This window comes from Procambarus clarkii, chromosome 1, assembly GCF_040958095.1.
Source record: "Procambarus clarkii isolate CNS0578487 chromosome 1, FALCON_Pclarkii_2.0, whole genome shotgun sequence".
NCBI classification, from domain to species: Eukaryota; Metazoa; Arthropoda; class Malacostraca; order Decapoda; family Cambaridae; genus Procambarus; species Procambarus clarkii.
Window position 1 is genome coordinate 31,203,283 of NC_091150.1, and position 23,015 is coordinate 31,226,297.

At 50.8% G+C, this 23,015-nt stretch overlaps 1 protein-coding gene across 3 annotated transcripts in view; it reads left to right on the forward strand.

Annotated features, from left to right (window-relative positions):
- LOC123763058 (uncharacterized) overlaps positions 1–23,015 on the forward strand; it is a 307,648-nt gene that overhangs the window by 231,112 nt on the left and 53,521 nt on the right. For 2 of the 3 annotated variants that reach the window (XM_045750040.2, XM_045750206.2), the window contains exon 1: positions 17,607–17,685. The exons of the other annotated variant lie outside the window; for it this stretch is intronic. In XM_045750040.2, the coding sequence (XP_045605996.2) occupies positions 17,646–17,685 (40 nt within the window). In that variant the 5' untranslated portion in view covers positions 17,607–17,645. Of the gene's footprint in view, positions 1–17,606; positions 17,686–23,015 lie in introns of those variants that run through there. 3 annotated transcript variants of the gene reach the window in all.

Consider the following 23,015-nt stretch of genomic DNA (forward strand, 5'->3'; position numbering starts at 1 on the left):
AAAGACGTACTAACCCAAGCAACCCACCTAACCTCTCGAGGCCAGTGCATATAAAAAGTCAATTTAACAGTGTTTTCTTAACTTTCACTAATTCTGGACGTCGTATTTTTAACGAATTAGTTAATACCGTAACAAAATGCAACGTATTAGACGAGTGGGCTCCAAATAAGTCTGTTTTGGGGATTTCATATCAAACAACTAATGCGTTATTGGTTTCCACGACCGTAATGCACTTGAAGGCAGGTGAGGGCCTCGCTGAGGAGTCTTGGGCAGACAAGTGTAACCAAGAGATGGGTCAAGAGGTGTAACGTAGCTTCATCTAAGTCACCCAAGACCACGAACCTCAAGACTGAACCTTAAATTTGGCAGAGAACAGTTTGTGTGTCCGTGTGTGTGTTGTGTTGTTTGCAAGGTGCACATCTCCCTCCCTGGAGATGTGCCTCTCTCCCTGGTGGTGGAGATGTGCCTCCCACCCTGGTGGAGGAGATGTGCCTCCCTCCCTGGTGGTGGAGATGTGTCTCCCACCCTGGTGGTGGAGGAGATGTGCCTCCCACCCTGGTGGTGGAGATGTGCCTCCCACCCTGGTGGTGGAGAAGATGTGCGTCCCTCTTTGGTGGTGGTGGAGATGTGCCTCTCTCCCTGGTGGTGGAGATGTGCCTCCCACCCTGGTGGAGGAGATGTGCCTCCCACCCTGGTGGAGGAGATGTGCCTCCCACCCTGGTGGAGGAGATGTGCCTCCCACCCTGGTGGTGGAGATGTGCCTCCCACCCTGGTGGAGGAGATGTGCCTCTCTCCCTGGTGGAGGAGATGTGCCTCCCACCCTGGTGGAGGAGATGTGCCTCCCACCCTGGTGGAGGAGATGTGCCTCCCACCCTGGTGGTGGAGATGTGTCTCCCACCCTGGTGGAGGAGATGTGCCTCCCACCCTGGTGGAGGAGATGTGCCTCCCACCCTGGTGGAGGAGATGTGCCTCCCACCCTGGTGGTGGAGATGTGTCTCCCACCCTGGTGGAGGAGATGTGCCTCCCACCCTGGTGGTGGAGATGTGTCTCCCACCCTGGTGGAGGAGATGTGCCTCCCACCCTGGTGGAGGAGATGTGCCTCCCACCCTGGTGGTGGAGATGTGTCTCCCACCCTGGTGGAGGAGATGTGCCTCTCTCCCTGGTGGTGGAGATGTGCCTCCCACCCTGGTGGAGGAGATGTGCCTCCCACCCTGGTGGAGGAGATGTGCCTCCCACCCTGGTGGTGGAGATGTGTCTCCCACCCTGGTGGAGGAGATGTGCCTCCCACCCTGGTGGAGGAGATGTGTCTCCCACCCTGGTGGAGGAGATGTGCCTCCCACCCTGGTGGAGGAGATGTGCCTCCCACCCTGGTGGTGGAGATGTGTCTCCCACCCTGGTGGAGGAGATGTGCCTCTCTCCCTGGTGGTGGAGATGTGCCTCCCACCCTGGTGGAGGAGATGTGCCTCCCTCCCTGGTGTTGGAGATGTGCCTCCCTCCCTGGTGATGGAGATGTGTCTCCCACCCTGGTGGTGGAGGAGATGTGCCTCCCCACCCTGGTGGTGGAGGAGATGTGCGTCCCTCCCTGGTGGTGATGTGCCTCCCTCCCTGGTGGTGGTGGAGATGTGCCTCCCTCCCTGGTGGTGATGTGCGTCCCTCCCTGGTGGTGGTGGAGATGTGCGTCCCACCCTGGTGGTGGTGGAGATGTGCCTCCCACCCTGGTGGTGGAGGAGATGTGCGTCCCTCCCTGGTGGTGGTGGAGATGTGCGTCCCACCCTGGTGGTGGTGGAGATGTGCCTCCCACCCTGGTGGTGGAGGAGATGTGCCTCCCACCCTGGTGGTGGAGGAGATGTGCGTCCCACCCTAATAGAGCAGGGGCCGGCACTCAACGCTCCAGCTCCCAGGGTAACACCACCCAAGCTACAAGACAAAGCAAACCGCAAGATCCGCTTGTGCTCGTCTCTGGTGGACTTAAGGCTTCGTGCTGATCCTCCTAGACGGCTGAGTGACGCCCCCGTCCAACACGACGGGGTGTGTGTACGCAGGAGACAGACAGACACACACATGTGTCGTGACCGACAGGCTTAGATCAGAGAGTTTAACACGAATCTTAATATTTCTAAAGAAAAATTAACTCTCCAAAGCTCATTGTAGAGTTTTATTTAGCCTGACGCGTGTGGCTGAAGGCCATTTGATGCTCTCGTTAACATGTACGGAGGCAGTAGAGGCTCAGCTGCTGGAGCACGGCGCCCATCCACCTAGCACCATGAGGTGAAACTACAGGTTATATAATGGATGTTCCTGGTTACGTTATCTTATCATTAAGGTTCATTGTGCCCGAGAATTCCATTTACAAAAAAAAATCAGCATAAACTTTTTGCATTTTAAACTAACGATTTCTATTACAGTAAAGTTATACCTTGTTAATAATCTCTGTTTACGACGAAGTTTGTTAGCTTAAATGTTGACTATTACTGGAACCGAAATATACTTTCAGACCATCACAGATATCAAGATAACTAGTTATCCAGGTGATTTGACGATGGGTGTTAGTTTCTCATGGTAATGTACTCACCTAATGGAATTTATCTGAGGACAGGCTCCAGTCTCTTCATAGTTGGGTGGAAGTGTTTGGGTATGTTAGGTTATGTCTAACCTTTGGATCTTTAGAAATTGTGTTATGCAACACATTTCGGAAATTTTAACGATCAGAAAAAGTAAATGAAATATTTATGTCTATATATATATATATATATATATATATATATATATATATATATATATATATATATATATATATATATATATATATATATATATATATATATATATATATATATATATATATATATAATCAGTTATTGCCTGCCTTTCTGGTACCTGTTTCCGGTATGAGAAGGGCGTCAGAGCCCTACGGTACTTAGTCGCCTCATCAACCACGTGACGAGGCGTGTGTGTGTGTGTGTGTGGGAAGCGCCCCTGACCTGACGACGGTGGTGGATGACACGGGCGGGAGTCAGGTGTGGGCGGGAACCAGGTGTGGGCGGGAGCCAGGTGTGGGAGGCTGGGGTAGGCCGTTATGTGGTCGCCATCTTGCCCTGACAGCGGGGGGGGGGGGGGACCCGGCCCGCAGGAAGTCCTGCGACTGACCACGTCCACCCATTACACAGACAAAGTAAACTTTCGTAAACTCTCGTAAACTTTATAATAGCCCTGAATGGCTGTCATTAATTACCGTTAGCGGGAACCGGAAGCCTCTATTTACTGCTAGGTAAACAGAGGCACTAGGTGAAAGGAAACGTGCCCAACCGTTTCTGTCCCGCCCGGGGATTGAACCTGAGTCCTTCGCTCATCAGGAGACTGCAGAAGTACGCAAATAAAATCACTTGTCCTGAATTCTCAGCACTCACCTGTGGCAGAGTGACTCAGATGGTGGAGGTCTCAGCCATAACCCAGAGTCCTGGTGGTGACGTCGTCGTGGTGACGTCGTCGTGGTGGTGACGTCGTGGTGACGTCGTGGTGGTGACGTCGTGGTGGTGACGTCGTGGTGGTGACGTCGTCGTGGTGGTGACGTCGTCGTGGTGGTGACGTCGTCGTCGTGACGTCGTCGTCGTGACGTCGTCGTCGTGACGTCGTCGTCGTCGTCGTCGGTTGTTGTTGAGTGGCACCAGGGAGTGGCACCAGGGGAGAGCAGGGAGTGGCACCAGGGAGTGGCACCAGGGGAGAGCAGGGAGTGGCACCAGGGAGTGGCACCAGGGGAGTGGAGGGAGTGGCACCAGGGGAGTGGAGGGAGTGGCACCAGGGGAGTGGAGGGAGTGGCACTAGGGGAGTGGAGGGAGTGGCACCAGGGGAGTGGAGGGAGTGGCACCAGGGGAGTGGAGGGAGTGGCACCAGGGGAGTGGAGGGAGTGGCACCAGGGAGTGGAGGGAGTGGCACCAGGGGAGTGGAGGGAGTGGCACCAGGGAGTGGCACCAGGGGAGTGGAGGGAGTGGCACCAGGGGAGTGGAGGGAGTGGCACTAGGGGAGTGGAGGGAGTGGCACCAGGGGAGTGGAGGGAGTGGCACCAGGGGAGTGGAGGGAGTGGCACCAGGGAGTGGAGGGAGTGGCACCAGGGAGTGGAGGGAGTGGCACCAGGGGAGTGGAGGGAGTGGCACCAGGGAGTGGAGGGAGTGGCACCAGGGGAGTGGAGGGAGTGGCACCAGGGGAGTGGAGGGAGTGGCACCAGGGAGTGGAGGGAGTGGCACCAGGGGAGTGGAGGGAGTGGCACCAGGGGAGTGGAGGGAGTGGCACCAGGGGAGTGGAGGGAGTGGCACCAGGGGAGTGGAGGGAGTGGAGGGAGTGGCACCAGGGAGTGGAGGGAGTGGCACCAGGGGAGTGGAGGGAGAGGCACCAGGGGAGTGGAGGGAGTGGCACCAGGGAGTGGAGGGAGTGGCACCAGGGGAGTGGAGGGAGTGGCACCAGGGAGTGGAGGGAGTGGCACCAGGGGAGTGGAGGGAGTGGAGGGAGTGGCACCAGGGAGTGGAGGGAGAGGAGGGAGTGGCACCAGGGGAGTGGAGGGAGAGGAGGGAGTGTAAACACATTTCAGTGGGGTCGCCGCCTCGCTGATCGAGGTTTTGTGATATTGAAAAAATACAAAATTTATGGCGACCAGATAATTGAGTTGCGTCGTAGGTATCAACGACGATATTAACACCTAAATTGACTCGTTATCCGCTCGTTTATTGGCACGCCTGGAGCCGGACACGTGGGTGTTGGCACGCCTGGAGCCGGACACGTGGGTGTTGGCACGCCTGGAGCCGGACACGTGGGTGTTGGCACGCCTGGAGCCGGACACGTGGGTGTTGGCACGCCTGGAGCCGGACACGTAGGTGTTGGCACGCCTGGAGCCGGACACGTAGGTGTTGGCACGCCTGGAGCCGGACACGTGGGTGTTGGTACGCCTGGAGCCGGACACGTGGGTGTTGGTACGCCTGGAGACTGGTCACGTGGGTGTTGGTACGCCTGGAGACTGGTCACGTGGGTGTTGGTACGCCTGGAGACTGGTCACGTGGGTGTTGGTACGCCTGGAGACTGGTCACGTGGGTGTTGGTACGCCTGGAGACTGGTCACGTGGGTGTTGGCACGCCTAACCATATGTGGTAATACTTACGTGTATATGAGATCAAAGCCTAAGCATGCATATATCACTATGTAACTCTATGACCCCTCAAAGGATTCGAACCCAAGCCGCTAGTAGTCTCCCCACCGCCAGTACTGGTCCCGTCACCGCTACACCGGCGATGCTGCCCTCCATATGTGTTGGTTGGTCATGGAACTTAACTTCACAAGTTTCACGACTAACCAAATCCCGGCGACACTCGTGGCGAGATCTGGGCCCCTGTTATATCATCACATCTCTGCAGGAAGAGGAGGGAGGAGGAGGAGGAGGAGGAGGTGAGAGAAAAGAAGAAGACTAGAGGAAGAATGTAGGAGTAGTGTGTGTGTGAGGATAGAGAGTGCTGGCCGAACCACTACTCTCCTTGGGTAGGAAAGTGGCCGCAAACATTTACATTGTTTGAGTCTGGTGGGTCGTGATCTTTGCACACACACACACACACACACACACACACACACACACACACACACACACACACACACACACACACACACACACAAGGTTCAGAGGTTTGCAACGAGACTCGTCCCAGAGCTACGAGGGATGGGGTATGAAGAGCGCCTGAGGGAACTGTGCCTTACGACACTAGAAAGAAGAAGGGAGAGGGGGGACATGATAGGAACGTATAAGATACTCAGAGGAATTGACAGAGTGGACATAGACGAAATGTTCACACGGAATAGTAACAGAACGAGAGGACATGGATGGAAGCTTGAAACTCAGATGAGTCACAGAGATGTAAGGAAGTTTTCTTTTAGCGTGAGAGTAGTGGGGAAATGGAATGCACTTCAGGAACAGGTTGTGGAAGCAAATACTATTCATAATTTTAAAACCAGGTATGATAGGGAAATGGGACAGGAGTCATTGCTGTAAACAACCGATGCTCGAAAGGCGGGATCCAAGAGTCAATGCTCGATCCTGCAAGCACATATAGGTGAGTACATATAGGTGAGTACACACACACACACACACACACACACACACACACACACACACACACACACACACACACACACACACACACACACACACTCACACACTCACACACTCACACACACACCAGGTTGGCTAACATAAGAACGGCCTTTAGAAACTTGTGTATGGAATCTTTCTGAACTTTGTATACCACATATGTCAGACCAATCCTGGAGTATGCGGCTCCAGCATGGAGTCCATATCTAGTCAAGCATAAGACTAAACTGGAAAAGGTTCAAAGGTTTGCCACCAGACTAGTGCCCGAACTGAGGGGTATGAGCTACGAGGAGAGACTACGGGAATTAAACCTCACGTCACTGGGCGACAGAAGAGTTAGAGGAGACATGATCACCACATACAAGATTCTCAGAGGAATTGATAGGGTAGATAAAGACAGACTATTTAACACAAGGGGCACACGCACTAGGGGACCCAGGTGGAAATTGAGTGCCCAAATGAGCCATAGAAACGTTAGAAAGAATTTTTCAGTGTCAGAGTAGTAGACAAATGGAATGCATTAGGAAGTGATGTGGTGGAGGCTGACTCCATACACAGCTTCAAGTGTTGATATGATAGAGCCCAGTAGGCTCAGGAGCCTGTACATTAGTTGATTGACCGTTGAGAGGCGGGACCAAAGAGTCAGAGCTCAACCCCCGCAAGCACAATTAGGTGAGTTCTCACAGTCTACAACTGAGCTACAACTACGACAGGCAACAACCCTACAACAATCAGCGCTGGTCACAACAAATCCGATATATCCACATATAATTGGACCTGCCAGAAAAAGTCTGCCAGTCAAACTACCCCAAATAGAGTAACCTCATTCGTCTAGAATATAATCTATACGGATGTGAGAGAGTCAAAATTCCTCATACGCTTCTAGTTACGACTTGTGTCTTCTTAGCCAATACCTCCTCTCAATTTCAAGAGGCTGTCCTTGTCCCACCTCATATAGTCTCCTCAGTATCATGTATGTTGTGATCATATTTCCTTAGAGTGGTTGTGTGTGCTCAGCGGGAACGGCTGGCGTCACCACTACTAGTTACGCTAGCTCACTTGCTGCAGGAATGTGGTCTCCCTGGCAGTGTGTGTTGCAACAGTCTGTTGTGCAATGATGGTAAAGTTCACATGAACCCACTCCAAGATGCCAGGCTCTGACATGTACAGGAGATCTGTGTAATGCAGAGTCTGCTCTAGGCTTGAGTGCCACCTCACCCTCCAGGTCCACAGAGTCTGCTCTAGGCTTGAGTGCCACCTCACCCTTCAGGTCCACAGAGTCTGCTCTAGGCTTGAGTGCCACCTCACCCTCCAGGTCCACAGAGTCTGCTCTAGGCTTGAGTGCCACCTCACCCTTCAGGCCCACAGAGTCTGCTCGAGGCTTGAGTGCCACCTCAACCTCCAGGTCCACAGAGTCTGCTCTAGGCTTGAGTGCCACCTCACCCTTCAGGTCCACAGAGTCTGCTCTAGGCTTGAGTGCCACCTCAACCTCCAGGTCCACAGAGTCTGCTCTAGGCTTGAGTGCCACCTCACCCTTCAGGTCCACAGAGTCTGCTCTAGGCTTGAGTGCCACCTCAACCTCCAGGTCCACAGAGTCTGCTCTAGGCTTGAGTGCCACCTCACCCTTCAGGTCCACAGAGTCTGCTCTAGGCTTGAGTGCCACCTCACCCTCCAGGTCCACAGAGTCTGCTCTAGGCTTAAGTGCCACCTCAACCTCCAGGTCCACAGAGTCTGCTCTAGGCTTGAGTGCCACCTCAACCTCCAGGTGTACAGAGTCTGCTCTAGTGCTTGAGTGCCACCTCAACCTCCAGGTCCACAGAGTCTGCTCTAGGCTTGAGTGCCACCTCACCCTCCAGGTCCACAGAGTCTGCTCTAGGCTTGAGTGCCACCTCAACCTCCAGGTCCACAGAGTCTGCTCTAGGCTTGAGTGCCACCTCAACCTCCAGGTGTACAGAGTCTGCTCTAGTGCTTGAGTGCCACCTCAACCTCCAGGTCCACAGAGTCTGCTCTAGGCTTGAGTGCCACCTCAACCTCCAGGTGTACAGAGTCTGCTCTAGTGCTTGAGTGCCACCTCAACCTCCAGGTCCACAGAGTCTGCTCTAGTGCTTGAGTGCCACCTCAACCTCCAGGTCCACAGAGTCTGCTCTAGGCTTGAGTGCCACCTCAACCTCCAGGTCCACAGAGTCTGCTCTAGGCTTGAGTGCCACCTCAACCTCCAGGTGTACAGAGTCTGCTCTAGTGCTTGAGTGCCACCTCAACCTCCAGGTCCACAGAGTCTGCTCTAGGCTTGAGTGCCACCTCACCCTTCAGGTCCACAGAGTCTGCTCTAGGCTTGAGTGCCACCTCAACCTCCAGGTCCACAGAGTCTGCTCTAGGCTTGAGTGCCACCTCACCCTTCAGGTCCACAGAGTCTGCTCTAGGCTTGAGTGCCACCTCAACCTCCAGGTCCACAGAGTCTGCTCTAGGCTTGAGTGCCACCTCAACCTCCAGGTGTACAGAGTCTGCTCTAGGCTTGAGTGCCACCTCAACCTCCAGGTCCACAGAGTCTGCTCTAGGCTTGAGTGCCACCTCAACCTCCAGGTGTACAGAGTCTGCTCTAGGCTTGAGTGCCACCTCAACCTCCAGGTCCACAGAGTCTGCTCTAGGCTTGAGTGCCACCTCAACCTCCAGGTGTACAGAGTCTGCTCTAGTGCTTGAGTGCCACCTCAACCTCCAGGTGTACAGAGTCTGCTCTAGTGCTTGAGTGCCACCTCACCCTCCAGGTCTACAGAGCGTAGTGAGGACCATTGTGGGTCTTAGCAAGCCGCGTCCAGCAGCCTGGTTGACCAGTCCAGCAACCAGGAGGTCTGGTCTAGGACCGGGCCGCGGGGACGTTGAGCCCCGAAATCATCGCAAGATAACCTCAAGGTAACGGTATACCAGCATACGACATATTATAAATATATATTGTATAATGTAGATTTAGCTGTACATTGTAGTTGGAAAAACCGGATATTTCAGCAAGCAGATGACTCCCTTTAACGGTAATTGTCATTAGCGAGCACACGACCAGCGCGGCTAGATGCGTCCCAGCCTCCCTATAACGGCCTGGGTGACCAAGCAGCGGCGGTGGACGCTCCAGGAGTTGGGAGAGTGTGTGCGTTAGAGGGTCGTAAAGGCAGCGTTGGGGGGAGGCGGGGGCAGGTGATGCGGGTGAGTGTGCTTGCGGGACTGTAGCGGCGGCCGCGTGAGCAAGAGTTACTCTTGGTGTGGGATGCCAGCCGGACCTTACCGGCCGCTGCTCGTCCCACCGAACACCTTCCTTGCTTCTGACACAGGCGGCGGCCAGGGTGTAGGTCCGGGCCACATCTCAAGCTGGTCCTCCACCAGCGGGCCACATCTCAAGCTGGTCCTCCCCACCAGCGGGCCACATCTCAAGCTGGTCCTTTACCAGCGGGCCACATCTCAAGCTGGTCCTCCACCAGCGGGCCACATCTCAAGCTGGTCCTCCACCAGCGGGCCACATCTCAAGCTGGTCCTCCACCAGCGGGCCACATCTCAAGCTAGTCCTCCCCACCAGCGGGCCACACCTGCAGCTGTGGGGAATATGAGGCTCGCTATAACCCTCTCAGCTCCGATCTTACAATGACGATCTTACTCATCAACCATGTATTCATCATTTCTCTTCCCATGATGAAGCAGTCAGAGTGTGTGTGGGACCATGTCTCACTCTCTTAAGCTTTGTCACTCCACTTGAGCCATTGTCAAGTTAAAAGCAGTTTCCAGCTTTGCTAATCTTCATGATTTGGAAGAAGTTATTCATCAGGTCAGGTGTCTTGACTCTTCACTGTGGGAATACTCTTCAGCTTTCTCCTACCCATCGATCCACATCGCTGTTACAACAATTAGACTGTTTTGCCTAACCTGAAACAAGCGAATCTCAGCAACAGCCCAAACCTGTTGAGATCGGTGGTCAGCAAACGCTAATTTTATGATGGTGTAAATTGTGCCAGAGATGATGGTGCACAGTGCCAAACGGAGTTCCATCCCCCTGGCACTGTGCTGAGTGGAGAGTGTGATCTAGATGACTGTTGGTGGTGGTGTTGTCACGATACACCTGGCTGTGTGGCGAGCAAGTCACTCACATCATCATTGTTGGAATGATAACTTACATTCCATTTTCTGTACATTCCCTTTCTCCCATTTTCTTTACATTCCCCTTCTCCCATTTTCTGAAGTTTAATAGAATATACTCAGAAGGAATTTAGAATTGAAGTGAGGTCTTCAGATAGATCTTGGCAGCAGCAGCTGCTGTAGAGCCTGCTGGTAGACTGCTCCACACTAGGGGGGGGGGGGGACATGTCCCCCGTGATAGCCTGGGTGATAGGGGTGTTGTAGGCTTCCTATACCCTGCTGGGGAGTGCTATGGCCACCCCGGGCTGTAGTGTAGTCCTCATTATCGAGGAGGTTGGGCTCCTCCCCCATAATAACTGTTAGTTATCGTTATTAGTTATATTCAATATATTCTTAAAATATTTTTAGTTGCTTCAAATATATTGCTTTAATATTATTAATTTCCTAATTTTAGCTTGTATTATTATATCAATAATTTATTTTATGTTGTATAAATTGTTCGCTAATAACCCGGCTTCCCCTCGACAGGTAAAAAAAATATTTTATTTTTCAATATATTTTGTGGCAGGTTTCCACGTCAGAAATGTGCTGGTTCACTAAGCTTCACCAACGAGGAACACCGAGAAAGCGTAACGCTTAAATGATGTGTATACTTCCTTGAACACTGGAGTAAATGTTCCTCTTGAGTGTGTGTTCATAGCGACTCTACTACTGTTCTACTCTAGTCTGGCCTCTAAACCATTTTCTATTTCTTGGCCACATTTTTAATTTGAGAAGAAATTGTCCTCACTTTCTGAAGTATGTTTCAATTGTCCAGGACTTCGCTATGTCCCGGCGGTGACATATTTCGCCATGGCACTAGATATTAACTTACGTCGTGGAGTGCCACACATCACTAGTCTCCAGTCAGCCAATCCTTTGGCTGTTCCACTTTCAATGATTTTCAACATTCGTCACCAAATTTACGCTTCAGCGTACCTTTTGGCGGGAAGATGAATCTTTGGCTGCTACAGTCGTGATTCTTGGCCTGACAGGCCGCCCAAGTTGCTTTAGGTTCGTAATTTCTATGAAATAATGTAAATTTGATAGAGATATTTAGAGAAGGATTGTTGAGAGGCTGTCAGTGGAGTGGTGGTGGTGGTCAGGGCCCCGGGGAGCGGAACAGGTTGTGCCGCTATGAGGTAAGATGACTGAGGGAGTCATATAGTGTTCACTCACGCTCACATTCTCTCTTGTGTCACACTCATAATCGCTCACGCATACTGTACAACCACTTGGGCTGGACGGTAGAGCGATGGTCTCGCGTCATGCAGGTTGGCGTTCAATCCCCGACTGTCCAAGTGGTTAGGCACCAGTCCTTTATTAAGCAGTGATGTGGTGGAGGCAGACTCTATACACAATTTCAAATGTAGATATGATAGAGCCCAGTAGGCTTAGGAACCTGTACATCAATTGATTGGCAGTTGAGAGGCGGGACCAGAGAGCCAGAGCTCAACCCCCGCAAGCACAACTAGGGGAGTACACACACACACTCCCATCACCCCAGTTCTGCCTCTCACCCCAGCGATCCCTTCACCCTGTCTCTCCCTCTCACCCTGTCCCTCCCTCTCACCCTGTCCCTCCCTCTCACCCTGTCCCTCCCTCTCACCCTGTCCCTCCCTCTCACCCTGTCCCTCCCTCTCACTCCAACTGTGCCCCCTCACCCCATTCCACAGCCACTCATCACAACTAGCGCTGCATCCAACTCTCAATTCAACCTACACCAGAAAAGGCTCTAAGAACAGGTATGCTCTGAGAATTCAGGAAAACTGGTGTCCAAGAAGAGCCTCAGAGTATGGTACACAAACACTGATGGAGGTACAAACAAAGTAGAGGAAATAAGAGAACGGGGGTCAGTGAAACAGAACCTGATTTAAATGCAATAGTGGAAAGAAAAGTAAACAGTATGATTTCTGATGCAATATTTCCAGCGGGAACCAATAAATTAGAAAAATAAAACAAAGACAATGAGCAGGAGGTGGCACTCCTAGTAATGTGAAAAGGGAAAGTTTGAGAAGCTAGAAAATCAGGATACAAATGGCTAAACAGCCACCATCACTGAGGCACCTGACAGCTGATGGAAAAAGGGTGGTAGTCCTGGTAATTTACAACCCAACAACAATCAACGGACGATCCAGACAGCAATTCGATAACGACAACAACAAGACATTCATAGATGAGTTGCAGAGAGCAGCAACAACACACTAGCCAAACTGCTAGTTATGAGAGACCTAAATCATGGGGGAGAACGATTGTGAATCGAGAAACCCCCCCATAGTGGTGACGACACGTTGGGAGCTAAATTGGAGTAAGTTGTGGAAAGAAACTTCTTAACAAGAGAAAGTAGAGTTTTTATGGTGAACTTCATCCCAACAGCCCTAAATTCAGTCCATCTGCAGCTGGTCACCACAGACCGCCTTCACCAACTAGTCTAGCTCCTGTGCAACACCACACCAACACCACACCAACACCACACCAACACCACACCAACACCACACCATCACCACACCAACACCACACCATCACCACACCAACACCACAATTCATGTACAGTAACACAACTACCACCAAGCCATAGGGAACAGGCCACCACACTCTTCTTCCCACTCATACCTCATCCACACCCTATCTTCTGATTCCACATCCTTATCCCTTGTCCTCTCCTCCCACCTTTACCAAAACCTTTGGTCACCGAATCAGATGAAAGGAACTACAGAAGGCCGACTAGACCTGATCCTCACCCAACCTGAAGAAGACCTGGAGGACCTGGACCACCAGATACCACTAGGAGACAGTGACCATTGTGCCCCAACTGGAAACAGTGACCATAAGACAAGGGGTCAGGTAAAGTAGACTATAGAAAGGGGGATTACGTGAGTTTGAGAGAGCTTCTGGGAGGTATGCATTTTTTGTATTATTATTTTTTCTACCACAGACGTAGCCATACATTTACAATGCTAACCAGCATATATACATTTTCATCTGTCCTCCACGGACAGGGTGAGAGATTTGTCAAACATACAGTTCAGGGATTTATTGAACAATCAACCACAGAAAGTGATTGTAGTGCTTTTAAAATGCTAGGCTAAGCAACATACGTAAAATACATAGATACACAGATTTATGTATGCTACATAAAGTGTTTGATGTGTCTTTTACATAGTGTCATTAATGTGCATTTACAAAGGTGAACTTAGAGGGAAGACTATCCAGGAAATGATGGACCAAGTCCTCCCTCTCACAGTCCTCACTTTCAGATGCAAAGAGGCAGAAGAGGAATTCATATCAACAATAAGAGTGAAGAAAGTAGGAAATATAATAACCTGAGGTTCAATCGACAGTGTCAAGAAGCAAAAACCAAAAGCAGAAGGAAGTGGAAGAAATACAGAAGTCAAAGAGCAGAGGGAAACTTGTAAAGATGCAACAGGACTAAGAACGAATACATAAACCTACAGTACAAAGATAGCCGGAAATAAACTATGAAAATAATATTGCCTCTAAAGCAAAGACACAACCGAATCTTCTATATATAAAATGGTATAAGAAGGAGAACGACAGTGAACGACCAAGTGACTAGGTTATGAAAAAGGGGGAGTGAATATAGAAGACATGACAGTGGACACACACACACACACACAGGAAGCAGCCCGTAGCAGCTCTCTATAACTCCCAGAGACCTATTTACTGCTAGGTAAACAGAGTCATAGTGGGTCTCCTGGCTGGCACTCCACTCACTCCTCCAGTCATGCCACTCAGCTATTTGTTTTCTCTATTATTTATCCATATTGCAACTGACAGGTGGATGACTGGTTGTTAGCGGGTGATAGGCATATAACAAGGGAGTGAGTATTTGTGAGTGTGTGTGTGTGTGTAAGCCGTGGGTTGTGAGGCGTGGGTTGTGAGGCGTGGGTTGTGAGGCGTGGGTTGTGAGGCGTGGGTTGTGAGCAGTAAGTGTTTTGAGAGAGGAGAGTAGGGTGGGGGTATACGCCCCCCCCCCTAAGGTTGTGGGTCCTCCGCTTGTCTCACAGTCAGCGGTGCTGTTCTCGGGAGCTGTTGCCAGTTCACTAGTGAACCTCGTGGTCCTGAAAAGGTCATTTGTGCGTGTGTGACTTGTAGGCATATGATCTTAATTAAGCCTACATAGAGGGGGGGGGGCTGGGGGTAGGCAAGAGGTTAAGAGGGGGGTAGGTTTTTTACAGCCAGATGCCTGACACGGAGAGCGGTGAGGTTGCAACCCGTTCTCGCACTTTCTTACAGTCAATATTGACTTATTAAATACGTGCATATGTGACATACTAAACATACTAGTTTACCTTGAAAAGCTTCATAGAAAACACCGACCTTACCTAACCTTCTTAGTATGTTAAGATAAGCATCTTATTGCTTCGTAATTACAATTATTACTTAACCTATTATAGGTATAGGTTAAGTAATAATTGTAATTACGAAGCAATAGGATGCTTATCTTAACATACTAAGAAGGTTAGGTAAGGTCGGTGTTTTCTATGAAGCTTTTCAAGGTAAACTAGTATGTTTAGTATGTCACATATGCACGTATTTAATAAGACTATACGAAAGTGCGAGAACAGGTTGGAGGTAGACGGGTGCATGGCCTCACCCGTCACCCATGGTGGGTGTCCTGCGGGTGATTCCTCAACGGGTGAAGCACAACCCGTGCCTCATACCGAGTCCATTCCATCCAGCGGCCGACCCTAAGGCGCGTTCATCAATTTTATCATGCTATTCATTCAGAATAGATTTCTTAAATATAAATTAATATTGTTATATATTAGCATATTGTGCATGTTTAACCTACGCCAAACTATACATACAATTTGAATGTATAAGAATATTAATTTACATATGAGAACAAACCAATTTTTAATACACGGTATCTTAAAATTGATGAATGCGTCTGGGGAGGACGGCCGCTGCTTTAAGCAGCCTAGCGTGAGAACGGGTTGAGTCGTGTGTAAACCATTTTTCATTCATAAACAAGTGGGGGGGTTTGGCGGGTGCATGGAATGGACTTTGTTTGAGATGACGTGCTGGGTAAAGAGAGGTGATTGTTGTGTGTGTTTGTGAGGGCCAAGTAGAGAAAGCAGAGTGTAGTCTTGCTATAGGAGCCCGGTGTGACAGACAGGTGCTTTACGGGCTCACCATAGCCCGTGCTACATGGACACTCCGTCCTGAATAGCTAAATCTTTAACAACAACAACAACAGACAGGTGCTGGTGTGAATGACAGAGTCTCCCGCTCCGTTGTTGTTATAGATTTAACTACTTGGAACAAGTTCCAAGTAGCACGGGCTATGGTGAGCCCGTAGCTCCCCCTCCGTCGGTGGCAGTAATGTATTCAACTGATCAGAGTGAGGAGTGGTGTAAATCAGTAGATTTGGTCGATTAAAAAGAATTATTAGACGCTAATTAAACCTCACCACAAAATGTCCCATTAACAGAGTATTTCCAGAAGGTAAAGAATTCCTTGAGCGGTAGTTTTAAGGTGGGTAGGGGGGGGGGGGAGAATCTCCTGTTCAGCTTAAACTTGAGAAAGATGAGGATGGTGGAAGCATCTCTCTCATCTTCCTCTCTTACTAAGCTTATCTTTCATCCCATCTTCTATCTCTTCACTTTCTCTCAGTGACCGCCCTCACTACCCTTCATGCCCTTCACCTCCGGGACAGGTTCTTCCCCTCCCCAGCTGTCCTAGCGCTGGGGGGGGGGGGGAGAACGCGGAGATAGTACAGTGGGAGGTGGTTACAGTAATAGTACAGATCTCAAGGTACAGTTACAGGCGGTCGATGGCTCGTTGGGTAGCGGGTGAGTATCTTGAGGCTATCTTGAGTATGGTGTAGCGTGTAGCGTGAGGAGAAAGTGTATAGCGTGTGTGTGTAGCGTGAGGAGAGTGTATAGCGTGTGTGTCTAGCGTGAGGAGAGAGTGTATAGCGTGTGTGTGTGTGTGTGTGTGTGTGTGTGTGTGTGTGTGTGTGTGTGTGTGTGTGTGTGTGTGTGTGTGTGTGTGTGTGTGTGTGTGTGTGTGTGTGTGTGTGCGCGTGTAGTGTGTGCGGGTGAGACAAGCGTGGAGGCACGAGGCCAGCCAACGGTCACCGCCACGCTACCTAGCCTCTACCCCTCAACTTTTCTCACACTCTCTGTAACCCACGCTCCGCTCACTCTTTCTCTAACTCATTCTTTCTGTAACTCGTCGTTTCTGTAACTCACGTTCTCTGTAACTCACGGTCCTCTCACTCGCCGCAGTAATTTTTTGAATTTCAATTTTGAATTTAAAATTTTGAGTAACGCTTACTCACGACAGATGAGGCACGTCGTACGACGACCCACTATACAGCGGTCGTACCAGAACTGTGAGGATCTTATGAGGTGATTAAATAACTGAAGCCAACCTCCACATTTGCAGAGGCGGATCAAGGAGACATGATAACGACATGGAAGATTGTGTGGCTGATAAGACATGTTCAGAATAAGGTGGTGTTAAACAAGGGGAGTTGTTAGTGAGGGAGGGGGGGTCATTGCATCAGTGTACCATGCTGGTTAGGCGGGGCTCAAGAGCCAGCGCTTGACCGTGGAGACACATTTAGGTGAGTACATCGACGTGCGCATGCGCGCCGCACAAGTACCTGTTGTATAAACAAACACGCATACAAGTACACGCGTGCGTGAGGCTGGCCAGTTGTGGGGGCTGGCCAGTTGTGGGGGCTGGCCAGTTGTGGAGGTTGGCCAGTTGTGGAGGCTGGCCAGTTGTGGAGGCTGGCCAGTTGTGGAGGCTGGGCAGTTGTGGAGACTGGTCAGTTGTGGAGGCTGGCCAGTTGTGGAGGCTGGTCAGTTGTGAAGGCTGCCCAGTTGTGGAGGCTGGCCAGTTGTGGAGGTTGGTCAGTTGTGGAGGCTGACCAGTTGTGGAGACTGGCCAGTTGTGGAGACTGACCAGTTGTGGAGACTGACCAGTTGTGGAGGCTGACCAGGAGAGATGGCTAGCCAGAGGGTTACAGTGGTGGAGGGAATTGTGGAGGGGACGGAAGGAGTTGAAGGCTGGGGGGAGGGTTGTGTGTCGTGAATGTTGTGGGGGAATATAGGGAGAGTGAAGGTAAAGTAGGGGGGGTGGGGTAGGAGGGGGAGCGTGTATGAAGGTAAGGAGCTTGATCGTGATTAGATGAGAAAAGGTGTTTGGAGGGGTGTTGGTGGGGCAGAGAAGAGGGGGATTGGTGGGGAAAGAGGGAGAAGAGGTGGTGGAGGAAGAGTGAGGGAGGTGGGGGAAGAGGTGGGAGAAGGGTTAGGGTGGTGGGGGAAGCGAGAGTGTGGGGGTCGAGGGAGACGTGGAGCCTCAGTGTGTGACTGGCCGTCGGGCCAACAGGATGTATTACCTAGTGCTGCTGCTGCTCTGGAGCACCACTGGTACGTGTGACTTAACCTGTGTACCGCGCTCCACCTTCTCTTACCCCCTACGTGCACCTGCTGGTATCTTACGTGCACCTGCTGGTATCTTACGTGCTCCTGCTGGTATCTTACGTGCTCCTGCTGGTACCTTACGTGCACCTGGATATATGTGAACGTGTCCTTCTTGCCTATATGGAATGTGTTCCGTTATACAGTATCCTTGTAGTTGTCCAGGGCTGTGCTCCGTGTCTAGTGTTGTTAACTGTGCCTAGTGTTGCTGACCGTGTTGTTAACTGTGCCTAGTGTTGCTGACCGTGTTGTTAACTGTGCCTAAGTGTTGCTGACCGTGTTGTTAACTGTGCCTAGTGTTGCTGACCGTGTTGTTAACTGTGCCTAGTGTTGCTGACCGTGTTGTTAACTGTGCCTAAGTGTTGCTGACCGTGTTGTTAACTGTGCCTAGTGTTGCTGACCGTGTTGTTAACTGTGCCTAGTGTTGCTGACCGTGTTGTTAACTGTGCCTAGTGTTGCTGACCGTGTTGTTAACTGTGTCTAGTGTTGCTGACCGTGTTGTTAACCTGTGCCTAGTGTTGCTGACCGTGTTGTTAACTGTGCCTAGTGTTGCTGACCGTGTTGTTAACTGTGCCTAGTGTTGCTGACCGTGTTGTTAACTGTGCCTAGTGTTGCTGACCGTGTTGTTAACTGTGCCTAGTGTTGCTGACCGTGTTGTTAACTGTGCCTAAGTGTTGCTGACCGTGTTGTTAACTGTGCCTAGTGTTGCTGACCGTGTTGTTAACTGTGCCTAGTGTTGCTGACCGTGTTGTTAACTGTGCCTAGTGTTGCTGACCGTGTTGTTAACTGTGTCTAGTGTTGCTGACCGTGTTGTTAACTGTGCCTAGTGTTGCTGACCGTGTTGTTAACTGTGCCTAGTGTTGCTGACCGTGTTGTTAACTGTGCCTAGTGTTGCTGACCGTGTTGTTAACTGTGCCTAGTGTTGCTGACCGTGTTGTTAACTGTGCCTAAGTGTTGCTGACCGTGTTGCTGACCGTGTTGTTAACTGTGCCTAAGTGTTGCTGACCGTGTTATTAACTGTGCCTAGTGTTGCTGACCGTGTTGTTAACTGTGCCTAGTGTTGCTGACCGTGTTGTTAACTGTGCCTAAGTGTTGCTGACCGTGTTATTAACTGTGCCTAGTGTTGCTGACCGTGTTGTTAACTGTGTCTAGTGTTGCTGACCGTGTTGTTAACTGTGCCTAGTGTTGCTGACCGTGTTGTTAACTGTGCCTTGCGTTGCTGACCGTGTTGCTAACCGTGTCTAGTGTTGCTGACCGTGTTGTTAACTGTGCCTAGTGTTGCTGACCGTGTTGTTAACTGTGCCTAGTGTTGCTGACCGTGTTGTTAACTGTGCCTTGCGTTGCTGACCGTGTTGCTAACCGTGTCTAGTGTTGCTGACCGTGTTATTAACCGTGCTTTGTGTTGCTGACCGTGTTATTAACCGTGCCTAGTGTTGTGTCTAGTGTTGCTGACCGTGCCTAGTGTTGTGTCTAGTGTTGCTGACCGTGCCTAGTGTTGTTAACCGTGTCTAGTGTTACTGACCGTGTTATTAACCGTGCCTAGTGTTGTTAACTGTGCCTAGTGTTGCTGACCGTGTTGTTAACCGTGCCTAGTGTTGTTAACCGTGTCTAGTGTTACTGACCGTGTTGTTAACCGTGCCTAGTGTTGTTAACCGTGTCTAGTGTTACTGACCGTGTTGTTAACCGTGCCTAGTGTTGTTAACTGTGCCTAGTGTTGCTGACCGTGTTATTAACCGTGCCTAGTGTTGCTGAACGTGTTATTAACTGTGCCTAGTGTTGTTAACCGTGTCTAGTGTTACTGACCGTGTTATTAACCGTGCCTAGTGTTGCTGACCGTGTTATTAACCGTGCCTAGTGTTGCTGAACGTGTTATTAACCGTGCCTAGTGTTGTTAACCGTGCCTAGTGTTGTTAACCGTGCCTAGTGTTGTTAACCGTGTCTAGTGTTACTGACCGTGTTAACCGTGCCTAGTGTTGCTGACCGTGTTGTTAACCGTGCCTAGTGTTGCTGAACGTGTTATTAACCGTGCCTAGTGTTGTTGTGTCTAATGTTGCTGACCGTGTTATTAACCGTGCCTAGTGTTGTTAACCGTGTCTAGTGTTACTGACCGTGTTGTTAACTGTACTTAGTGTTGTTAACTGTGCCTAGTGTTGTTAACCGTGCCTAGTGTTACTGACCGTGCCTAGTGTTGCTGACCGTGTTATTAACCGTGCCTAGTGTTGTTAACCGTGTCTAGTGTTACTGACCGTGTTGTTAACTGTACCTAGTGTTGTTAACTGTGCCTAGTGTTGTTAACCGTGCCTAGTGTTACTGACCGTGCCTAGTGTTGCTGACCGTGTTATTAACCGTGCCTAGTGTTGTTAACTGTGCCTAGTGTTGCTGACCGTGTTGTTAACCGTGCCTAGTGTTACTGACCGTGCCACGGATTTCTTTCTTGAAGTTTCTTACCGCCATGGATTTACGTGCCGGTTACGTGCTAATTACGTGTTAGGTGATATGTACGTACGCAGTTTCCATTACCAGTGTTTTATTATGACTCACGTGCACGTGCTTATAGGGTGTACTTAGCACGTACGGCTGGCTTTTTAACCAGATTATTGTCCTGTGTTATGCAAGTATTGACGTCCGTGCTGGTGTACGTATTGACCAGTGCCGTGCACGTAGCTGCTGGCGTTAATATTGTCCAATGTTACTTGTGTAGTATGAGGCGAGAGACTGTTGCTGATATAGTGTAAGTGTTGCTGATAAAGTGTAAGTGTTGCTGATATAGTGTAGGTGTTGCTGATATAGTGTAAGTGTTGCTGATATAGTGTAAGTGTTGCTGATATAGTGTAAGTGTTGCTGATATAGTGTAAGTGTTGCTGATATAGTGATATCCGTATGGCCGTGTTCGCGATGTGATATCCGTATGGCCGTGTTCGCGGTGTGATATCCGTATGGCCGTGTTCGCGGTGTGATATCCGTATGGCCGTGTTCGCAGTGTGATATCCGTATGGCCGTGTTCGCGGTGTGATATCCGTATGGCCGTGTTCGCGGTGTGATATCCGTATGGCCGTGTTCGCGGTGTGATATCCGTATGCCCGTGTTCGCGGTGTGATATCCGTATGCCCGTGTTCGCGGTGTGATATCCGTATGCCCGTGTTCGCGGTGTGATATCCGTATGCCCGTGTTCGCGGTGTGATATCCGTATGGCCGTGTTCGCGGTGTGATATCCGTATGGCCGTGTTCGCGGTGTGATATCCGTATGCCCGTGTTCGCGGTGTGATATCCGTATGCCCGTGTTCGCGGTGTGATATCCGTATGGCCGTGTTCGCGGTGTGATATCCGTATGGCCGTGTTCGCGGTGTGATATCCGTATGGCCGTGTTCGCGGTGTGATATCCGTATGGCCGTGTTCGCGGTGTGATATCCGTATGCCCGTGTTCGCGGTGTGATATCCGTATGGCCGTGTTCGCGGTGTGATATCCGTATGGCCGTGTTCGCGGTGTGATATCCGTATGGCCGTGTTCGCGGTGTGATATCCGTATGGCCGTGTTCGCGGTGTGATATCCGTATGCCCGTGTTCGCGGTGTGATATCCGTATTTCGAGTCAACCGGTTGGAGAACTTCTCTTTGGTTCCAGAATTGCAACTTTATTTGTTTTGCAATCAAGCTATGGGGGGGGGAGGGGGCAGGAGGAGGACTCCCCCACACGTGTGTGTGTGTGTGTGTGTGTTGCAGCACACAGCAGCAGCAGCAGGTGTGGAGGGATACACATGTGTAGGTCAGGTTTCCAGGTCACACTTTAATTACACTGAAAAGTTCGGCTTTTTTCAGTCCAAAAAGAAGGAGCGTGTCCTTGATGTTCCCTCCCCCCACCCCCCCCCCCCCCCCACCCGGAAACTGTCCTTCTTCCAGGAAGGGGCGGGAGGAGGGGGGTGGATGTGGTCCAGTAACGTCAAGTCGACGTAAGGACGACGTCACGTCGACGTAAACACGTCAGATCGACGTCATTCCAGTTGACGTAATATCAAGAGTGCCGTTGGCTCGATGTTGAATCAACGTTTATCAGCATTGATGACGCTGATTCGGCGTTGAATTGACGTTGATCCAGGATGTTGTGGCCGCTGGCAGAGAGCACCAACGCTGACTGGACGTTAACATCAATGTCGTCTGCCTAGATTTGTCCGAGGGGGGGAGCTGGCGGAAACGTATACCGACCTTTGTATTTCCTTGAGTGTTGCGTCACTCCGGTGAGGTACTTGGTGTGTGAGTGTTGCGTCACTCCGGTGAGGTACTTTGTGTGTGAGTGTTGCGTCATTCCGGTGAGGTACTCCGTAAGTGTTGCGTCATTCCGGTGAGGTACTCCGTGAGTGTTGCGTCATTCCGGTGAGGTACTCCGTGAGTGTTGCGTCATTCCGGTGAGGTACTCCGTGAGTGTTGCGTCACTCCGGTGAGGTACTCCGTGAGTGTTGCGTCACTCCGGTAAGGTACTTTGTGTGTGAGTGTTGCGTCATTTTGGTGAGGTACTCCGTAAGTGTTGCGTCATTCCGGTGAGGTACTCCGTGAGTGTTGCGTCATTCCGGTGAGGTACTCCGTAAGTGTTGCGTCATTCCGGTGAGGTACTTTGTGTGTGTGTTGCGTCATTCCGGTGAGGTACTCCGTGAGTGTTGCATCACTCCGGTGAGGTACTCCGTGAGTGTTGCGTCACTCCGGTGAGGTACTCCGTGAGTGTTGCGTCACTCCGGTGAGGTGCTTTGTGTGTGAGTGTTGCGTCATTCCGGTGAGGTACTTGGTGTGTGAGTGTTGCGTCACTCCGGTGAGGTACCCCGTGAGTGTTGCGTCATTCCGGTGAGGTACTTCGTAAGTGTTGCGTCATTTTGGTGAGGTACTCCGTAAGTGTTGCGTCATTCCGGTGAGGTACTTGGTGTGTGAGTGTTGCGTCATTCCGGTGAGGTACCCCGTGAGTGTTGCGTCATTCCGGTGAGGTACTTCGTAAGTGTTGCGTCATTTTGGTGAGGTACTCCGTAAGTTTTGCGTCATTCCGGTGAGGTACTTCGTGAGTGTTGCGTCATTCCGGTGAGGTACTCCGTGAATGTTGCGTCACTCCGGTGAGGTACTCCGTGAATGTTGCGTCACTCCGGTGAGGTACTCAGTGCGTCACTCTGGTCTGGTCGACCATGCACTGTAATGTGACGTCTTGTGACGCCAAGAGTGCAGGTGTTTAGTGACGCCAAGAGTGCAGGTGTGTAGTGACGCCAAGAGTGCAGGTGTGTAGTCAGGTGTTGACTGCACACTGTA